Below are 8,648 nucleotides of genomic sequence, written 5' to 3'. Positions count from 1 at the left end.
CCCAAACCACGGAATTGTAAAAACGAGTAGGTACATAAGTAAGAATTGACCACGAATCGTCGCCATCTCTGCCGGCGCCGATGTTCGCTTTTATCAGGAGAAGAATGTATCAGTGCTTCTGCTACTGTATGTCTTATTGAAGCAAGAAATAGTATACAAGTGGTGTACAGTGACAAGTGTAGAGTTGTTTCTGGGGAGAGTCCAAATCCAACATCTTTCAAAAACTCAGAAGCCCCTTACTGCGATCACAACATTTTCATTAGTAAGCATTGCAAATCGGTTCACACCATGAGACAAAGCAAACACGGGATATTACGATTAAAGAAATAAATTTTAGTCATGATAAGCTTAAGAATGATTTGCTTAAATGTTTCACACAATCCTGTAAACTTGTTACACAAACCATAGTGCCTACATAAATGCAAATGGTTAAGTAGTCAAAATCATTTCTTTCCCAATCCATTTTCTGTGTTTTTAAAACATTACTGTATGTAGTGAAGGATTCAGAAGTGGAACGGTCATCATGGAAAAGGGGGATACTCATTTTTTCTTCCAATTGATATCTAAATTACTTAACTTAACGTGCTGTTTCATAAATCATAAACTATTCAACCACTTGGACTTAAGAAAAAAACAGATTAACTGTGGGAGCTGTTCGATACAGGGTAAGAACAAGAAATGTGTTCTAAATAAAGAATCATGAGGTTATTATTAATTTCATGCTATACAGTGGCATCACTAAGAAACAACACTAAAGCACTGCTGCGTATCCAAAATATATTTATTATTTCTTTCAAATATTAACTTGAAATGTTTCCAAAAAGAGAAGGCACACAAGTATACTGTAGGTGACCTTGTTTTTATCCAATGGACAAGTTTACAGATAACAGGAAAAAAAAACTTAATGTAGGTTTAAAGTAACAATTCTGCATTATTAAAATGCATTATTATTATGCACTTATTGGACTAAAACCACTCTTAACAGAGAGAAGCCTAATAATGCTTCCATTTCCTGGAAAAACTCACAAACCCATGTGTTACGGACCTGAAGAAAAAGTTCAGTTACAATGCATTCTCCTCATTAAAACATGAAAAAAATACTGGTTTACACTTATAAATTACGAGGCATTCACCCAAAACGACTTACAGTACCAAAAATATTCCTTATCATATAATATAGTGGCAGTTTTGCAAAACACTTTAAAGAAAACAAGAAATCTGCAACACAAGGGGAATTTTCTCTCTCATAAAATAGCAGTATCGCTGACCATCGCGTGCTCTTCTTCGCTCTCGATGGTCTTTCCACGCGGTCTGAAAAACCGCGAGCACGGTCCTGTTGAGTACTCTAAAGATTGCACAGAATCTCGCGAGCGCGCTCCCCGCTTCAAGCGAGCCGGTCTCACCCGCGGGGGGAAAGGGCCGCGGCCCCCTTCTGCCCCAGCGCCTCCGGCTGGCCCCCTTGCTTCGCTGTCGGGGGCCCGTGCGGCGGGCTCTGAGCCTGCGTGGGGGCCGGGCTGGTGGCGTGCAGGGACTCCGTGGTGGAATGATGGCCGACGCCGGCCTTCGCCAGCACCTCGTAGTACAGGAGGTAGAAGACGGGCGTTACGATGCCCACGACCAGCATGATCGCCACCGCCGTCCACCACCTCATGCCCCAGTCGGCCCCGTAGTAGGGGTCCTTCCGGCCGGCCGGCTTGCGCCTGGCCTCGCCCAATCGCCGCGGGGACGCGCTCAGCGAGGACACCACCTCGCTCAGGCCGCCCCGCGAGCTGTCTGTCGACTTCACCAGCTGCTCGATGTCCTTGTCCACCCCCTGAAGGAAGCTGCCGGCGCTCTCCGCCGCCGCCGAGGAGGAGGAGGAGGAAGAGGAGGAGGAGTCAGGCGCGGCCTCAGGGCTGGGGGCTTCCGAGCAGTGCCGTGGTGCCGGGGAGGCCAGCGGGGGCGCCGCCGAGCCGTGGGTCTCAGTCAGGACGCTGAACCGCTTCACAGGGATCCTGACAGACCTCAGGGCGAAAAAGTCCTGCTCGTTCAGGAGATTGTTGGCTCTCTTGAGGTCTGCGACCTGAAACACAGCAGGAATTGCGATCTTGCAGTTTCAATTCAGAATTTAAATATTCAGAATATTGAGGAATGAATTAGCTGAATTACGTCTGAAATCATGAGATACTCAGATCCTGTTCACAGGAACTGAAATCGGCAATACAACTGCTTATGTTTAAACACACTGGGCTTCAGTTTGCAACCGAACACAGGTGGGGACTAATTAGCTGGTTGCGTGCTTTGGCAATTTGGTAAAGGCAGGAGCTAATTTAGTTATGCAAATACAACCCACTTTTCAGGGTTTTTATTTTTAATTACTTGAGAGTACTTGAGATTTTTTTTTTCATTTGGAGGTTGTGTGTTACAATGTGTAAATAAAAGTAAAATACATTCTGATTTAATGCGTCTTGATTTCAGGCTGTTAGGCCATAAAATGTGTTACTTGGGAAAGGGTGTGTAGACTTTCTAAAGGCACTGTATATGCAAACGAATCCATCTAAAGAGGTACGGTTCAGGTATCACCTCTGTTCTGGTGGAGCAGCATGGAATTCAGGACACAGCAGAGGTGTTTTACTGCTTTGTATTATGAAACACATCAGGAAGATGCATCTGAAAGTGAATCTTCTCAAGTATTCAAAACTACTGTACATAACCAACACAGGACACAAACAACTCAGGCAAAAAATACCTCAGCGGGAGTGTTTTTTAATGCCATTTATTCACTTACTTTTCCTTTCCCCTCAAAGAGCCACAGCTTCCCTGCTGAGTGTCTGCAGCAAGCGCTGACATTAAACACCAACGCACTCAGGTACTGATACATTCTAGACACTGGTAGCCGTTTCCTTCTTTAACAAGACCTGAGGTGTGACTGCTGCAAAACTGAGATGCAATCAAGCAAAACCGGACCCTAATATAGGTGCCTATTAATGGCTACGCCAGAGGTGGCCTAGTGTCTGCTGGATTCCAAGCATCAGTACAGATGCAGAAAAGAGTAGGACCCAGGATAGAACACTGTGGGACTTTCTTAGTACTGGAAGGCATGAAACATATCGATCAGATTTTAGACACTGTAAGCGGTTTTGTAAATAATTACGAAAGCACGCAAGTGCTTTATATCAACACCAATACTACAGCTTTTCTCAGAAGGATTGAGTAATCCAGACTCCAGAGCCTTAATTCATCATTCTTATAATAATCATAAATTTATAGACAAACACCCATGTGAGATGGTCAAGAGCCATTATTATGTTGGGAACTTCCAAGGCTGCTGAAAACTCATCCATGTCCAGCATGAAAACCTGTTGCAGAAGACAGGTGCTGTCTGAAGAAACAAAAGAGCTTGTTATTGCTTGCTTGTTATTGTTTGTAACGAGCTTAGAAACACGGCACAAAACGGGTGTTGGTCCAGTAAATACACACGAACACACAGCCCCCTAAAAGGGAAAACTGAGAAGACCCACCGAGCAGAAATACTGCAGAGCGATGGCGTTCAACGTGTCCCCCTCCCTGACGTCGCGGACCAGGTACACGATGTCGTCCATCCTGTCCCGGGACGTGCTCCTCCGCGCCCGCTCCCGGCCGCGGGCTCGCAGCTCGTAGCACTCGCCGTCTTCTTCAGAGACCTCGCTCTCGCCGGCCAGGCTGTTTCCCAACACGTATGCATCTCCACCATTCACAGGCTGGAAACCACACGGCTGGCTCCTTCCCGTCATGCTTCTTTCTGAGCTCCGGTGAAGAGGGAAAGAGACCGGTTGGTCAAGCTGAAGCACTCCCGTGCTTGATTACTGTACAGGTGAATATATTACCACAGTCAAAAATCGAATTCAGTGACTTAGAAATTAACTACAGCCTCATATTAAATGGTCAGTATCTCTTGCTTTCTAAGGAGCTGGCAAAACTCAATCCCTGCTCAGAAGAAAGCAGGACATTAACATTAACATCACTTTATAAGCCCTATACAATTTCTTGCATTAGGAATTCATCTTTCCGCATCTTTCCCCAGCTTGCTCTCCATGAGACACACAAGCACACAGACAGGGAGAGAAGCTTGGGGTCAGAGCGCAGGGTCAGCCATTGTACAGCGCCCCTGGAGCAGTTGGGGTTAAGGGCCTTGCTCAGGGGCCCAACGGAGTAGGATTCCACTGCTGGCTGCGGGATCCTTAGCCACAGAGCCACCGCTCCGCCCAGGAAACAGCCTTGCTCATGCATGTACAGCGCCTTGCAAAATTACTGGCCCCCCTGCACTGCTTCCACCTGAGCTTGCACCCATGAGACTTCCAGCCTGGACTTCAGATTCTGAGTCATCACAAGCTGCCCCAAAACAATAATGCTAAAATTGATACAAGTGCGATACAATTTGAATAGAAAATTAGTTCCTCAATTGCATAAGTATTCAGCCCCTTTGCTATAGCAGCCCAAATCTGTTCAGGTGTAACAGGCCAGTTCCAGAGGTGGTCATGCCTACCCCAGCAATGCCATGAGCAATGAGCCTGGAGAGCTTTGGAACAAAGGTTTTTGGAAAGATGAACCAAGATAAACCTTTACCACATTAAAGGAAAGGAATTCAAAGGAGAGAAAAAAAGAGAAATATTGTTTGTGTAATAATTGAAAGCCACATGACACTGTTTTGTTCCAGATAGGAACAGTATATTTCAAGTGTCTCCACTATGGCGTTAACATTTGCATTTGAAAGGTTTAGGAGTACACATACAGATCAACATTGGCAAAAAGAGCAAGAAAGCAGTCTCACAATGAGCTCTTACATCAAATGAAGATGGAAAGTCATATACAGAGTCTAACCGCAAAATCTCTCCTGCAATTTTGGAAAAAAGATGAGGCCCAGGTACACTATGCAAGCAAGTAACTGAAGATAAAGCCTTATTTGTCTTCATAAAGCACTGTGGCACTACAGATGACCTTAACCTTTCATGGAGACAAAAACAGGAGTTAAAAAGTTAGATGACCGAATTAAACACTGTGGATCAATAATACCTGGTAAACCATTTCAGTCGATAAAGTCTTTAGCTCTGCATGACAGAACATAAACATGCTTCGATGTATCCCTATTTTAAAGCAGTTATATCCCTTTGATGGGAAAAGAATTTGAATAAAGTTATTGCTAAACGAGACACAGACCTATGTTCATAGATTCAGATATTTATTTATGGTGGTGGGCTACTCTTGACAATTGCCAAATATTCTTGATTTAAAAGTCAGGCTTTAATTGGTCCTAAAATAATTTCTAAAATAAATGCATTTAAAATTGTAAAGAGTTTTATGAATCAAGACTTACAAATCGATGCAGTAATTTTACAAGGAAAGGAAACCCTGCAAAGCTGCTAAACCGTTTCTGCCAGACACTATAAAGATAGCATCTGATAGGTTAATATCTACTGTCCAGATGTAGCAAGATTATTGATATTTATTGGAGCAAGGTTATTACATACACATTATGCATGACTCTCTACTTCCAAAATTATTCATGACCTAACTTCGGGTTTCTGTAGTGCAAAAGGAGATTTGCCTGCTTAGCCACATGACCCCAAACCAAAACGTCAATTTCGTTTACATTAGTTTACCAGGAAAGTCAATTGAAAACACATTCTTATTTGTAATGAGGACTGGGAACTGCACGGATACTGAAGGGCATTTAGTGGATACATAGGTGCAAGGCACTCAAAGATACAAAATCCACTGGGATTTAACTCCACAACCTTTCCATCCACAGTCCAGAGTCTAAACCGCTCCACACACTTCCTGTCCTTCCCAGAAACACTGTTTGATCTTTGCACCCACAACATTTTTGACAAACAATGCAGTGCAAGTACCATGTAGAGCAACAGACTGAAATGGTATTTGATTATTATTATTTATAGTACTAATTTTTTACGCTTATAGCATATAGCTATAGCTTATAGCTTATAGCTGGACACTCCACTCAAAGTACTTTATAGGTAATGGGGATCCCCTTCACCACCACCAATGTTTATCCCCCATCTTGATGATGTGACAGTGCACCAGTACTCTCCCCACACACCAGCTTTCAGTGGGGAGGAGAGCAGAGTGATGAAGCCAGTTCAGAGAGGGGGAGTATTAGGAAGCCATGATGGGTAAAGGGGATATTAGGTCAGGACACCAGGGTTTATTAATAAGATAAGATCACTTTATTGGCCATATACAATTTCTTGTATTAGGAATTTGCCTTTTCGCATACCCCAGCTTGCTCTCCATGAGACACACAGACAGGGAGAGAAGCTGGGGTCAGAGCTCAGGGTCAGCCATTTTACAGCTTCCCTGGAGCAGTTGGGGTTAAGGGCCTTGCTCAGGGGCCCAACGGAGTAGGATTCCTCTGCCAGCCACGGGATTTGAACCAGCAACCTTCCAGCCACAGGCGCAGATCCTGAGCCACAGAGCCAGCGCACCGCCCTTGCGGACGTCATATTGCAGACAAACACATTTGTGTTCTTATGATCCTCCTGTCAGCCAACAGTAATGATAAGACAGTATGACAGTAAAAGGGTGCTCGCCCTGGTAGTACAGACAATAAATTCTCCCTTACATAGATAAGCCAGTGCTCCACTGATTCAGCAGGGCTCCCACAGGACCAATCTGAGTGGGGAACCTTGCTCAAGAGCACAACACCAGCTCAGCCTAACCACAACTCCACACTCGCCGGGTATTTTAAGACCAAGCTCCAATTTTCATCTACTGCTAAAGACCTGAAACCATTCATTACCTAAGCCCGTCTTTTGGCCATTGACACTTGTACAGACTTGCCTCGCTGATTTCCAGAAGCAATAACAATTTTCCCATCATTCATCCAGAAGAAGGATGCCCGTCCAAGACCTCAGCCAAGACCAGCCCTACAGACTTGACTGTATTTTTCCCCAGTTGTGCGAATCTGTACACCATGGATTCAGATCGGGACCGGGGTTAAAGCAGGGACACATCTGTGACCGTACAGTGCTCTGAGGCTTAAATGCAGACTCTCACTGCATCGTCGACAAAACTGAAACCGGTAACATCTCAGTTCTGCTTGCGATCATTTTCTCGAAACCTCGGGGCTCGATTCAAATGATAATTGCATCAATGTCGCAGATTACTGTGCTAGTGTAACTCCAGCCCCAACCACCTGAGTAATCCTCTGTTAAATAAAGCACATTTGCCTAACCCGTCGAGCCGCGGTTTTGCATATTTTCAGGACTTGATCTAATCCAGCTCTCCGTGTCTTCTTACTCAACAATGTAGACGGTATGTTGCTGTAAGAGCTGTAAGAGCCTACATATTTGGCTAACCTACAGTAAAGCACATACTTTTTCGGATGTGGCGTTCAGTAACGTTTTGAACCCAGAAGTGATGCTCGGCTGAACTTTAGCGAGAGGAAAAAAACTATCCTACAGAAGTGCAAGCAAGAAAAACAAACGTCTGGTCGTCTTCTGTACGACACCGGTGCTCCAAACGCTATATAACGCTTGTAAAGCCATTATGGACTAGCAAAGCCCAGAAAGGACAGTGCTCCCCATCTTTAAAGGGGTCAGAAAACATTAAACCTCAGAGCAGACTGGAGTTGACACGCCAGCAAGATCTCCATTCGCTTCCTCACTTCAGCCTTGCTGAGCCACACAGTAAAGCGCCAAACCACGCTTAACAGCCTCCGCTGAAGCACCCTCGCCCCCTGGAAGCACTCAATAAAAGCCGCGTTGTCAAATATTTACCTTATATTCAGAGGCACAGACTTAATTTCACTCCTCCATCCCCCTGCAGCCCTGCACTAGGCGATTGTTTAGCCACGTCACCGGCGCACAGACGTAATGACGCAATTTGGCGTCCGGGGGCGTGGCTGAGTGGGGAAAGACCATCGATATTTTATCACTAGTGCTTAGATCTCCCCACCTGCGTTAAAGCTGCCATTTTGATACGGTCAGATAATCAACATAAACTGGAATGTTACAGAACCTTAAACAGACAATACACACTAGCTGAATATTTGACCAAAATAAAAAATAACAAACAGAAACAGACCCTGACGAAGTACAGGCTCAGTGACCACAGCCTGGCCATAGAAACTGGGCGACACAGGCAGACCTGGCTGCCCAGAGAGGACAGGCTGTGCTCCCACTGCCAGCTGGGAGAAATAGAGACAGAGGTGCACTTCCTACTGCACTGTGACAGATACTCTGGGATTAGAGAAACATTCTTCCCTAAATTCAGAAATCTAATCCCAGAGTTCCCACACCTGCCAGAATCACAACGGGTCCCAATCCTACTGGGAGAGGGAGGAGGGAACTCAGTTGAACTGGCAGCCCAGTATGTGATCTCCTGTCACAGCCTGAGGAACAGTGAATCTGTCTCCCAATAATGCTCCAGCCGCCTACAGAATATGTCAATATATTATAATATGTCTTTGTTGTAAATGTCTGTAATATGTCTGTAGATTTTATTTTACTTCTATTTTTGTTTTTGTTTCATGTAAATATCATTACTTTCATTTGCTTTGGCAACACTGATTGTACCCATCGGTTATGCTAATAAAGCACCTTGAATTGAATTGAATTGAATTAATCAGCGTCAGAGACGAGAGCTGCCTTAACATTCGTAGGCTGCGAAGG

The 8,648-nt window shown here is 44.7% G+C and overlaps 1 protein-coding gene across 2 annotated transcripts; it reads right to left on the bottom strand.

Annotated features, from left to right (window-relative positions):
* Nucleotides 1–763: 763 nt before the first annotated feature.
* Nucleotides 764–7,855, bottom strand: lysmd3 (LysM, putative peptidoglycan-binding, domain containing 3). 2 transcript variants are annotated; one of them, XM_088911328.1, is made up of 3 exons: nucleotides 7,755–7,855; nucleotides 3,501–3,760; nucleotides 764–2,062 (listed from the first exon to the last, which is right to left on the bottom strand). In XM_088911328.1, exons 2-3 carry the CDS (start codon nucleotides 3,750–3,752, stop codon nucleotides 1,400–1,402), a joined length of 915 nt encoding a protein of 304 aa, XP_088767454.1. In that variant the 5' UTR covers nucleotides 3,753–3,760; nucleotides 7,755–7,855; the 3' UTR covers nucleotides 764–1,399. The 2 variants fall into 2 exon arrangements, with proteins under 2 accessions (XP_088767454.1, XP_088767455.1); XM_088911329.1 differs by lacking the exon at nucleotides 7,755–7,855 and adding an exon at nucleotides 7,463–7,523 and having other exon boundaries at nucleotides 771–2,062.
* Nucleotides 7,856–8,648: the final 793 nt, after the last annotated feature.

This window comes from Atractosteus spatula, chromosome 3 (genome assembly GCF_055471065.1).
Source record: "Atractosteus spatula isolate fAtrSpa1 chromosome 3, fAtrSpa1.hap1, whole genome shotgun sequence".
In the NCBI taxonomy this organism is placed as follows: Eukaryota; Metazoa; Chordata; class Actinopteri; order Semionotiformes; family Lepisosteidae; genus Atractosteus; species Atractosteus spatula.
Note: the sequence above shows the minus strand (reverse complement) of the source record. Positions and strands in the feature narration are given on the sequence as shown.

Bases quoted from the DNA above. Each gene is read 5' to 3' on its own strand.
- lysmd3 (XM_088911329.1), bottom strand. From the start codon at position 7,523: ATGGCTTTACAAGCGTTATATAGCGTTTGGAGCACCGGTGTCGTACAG. The intron at 3,761-7,462 runs GTTTGTTTTTCT...ACCGGAGCTCAG, and splicing joins CGTACAGAAGACGACCAGAC to AAAGAAGCATGACGGGAAGG. The intron at 2,063-3,500 runs GTGGGTCTTCTC...GCTGTGTTTCAG, and splicing joins CTCTGCAGTATTTCTGCTCG to GTCGCAGACCTCAAGAGAGC.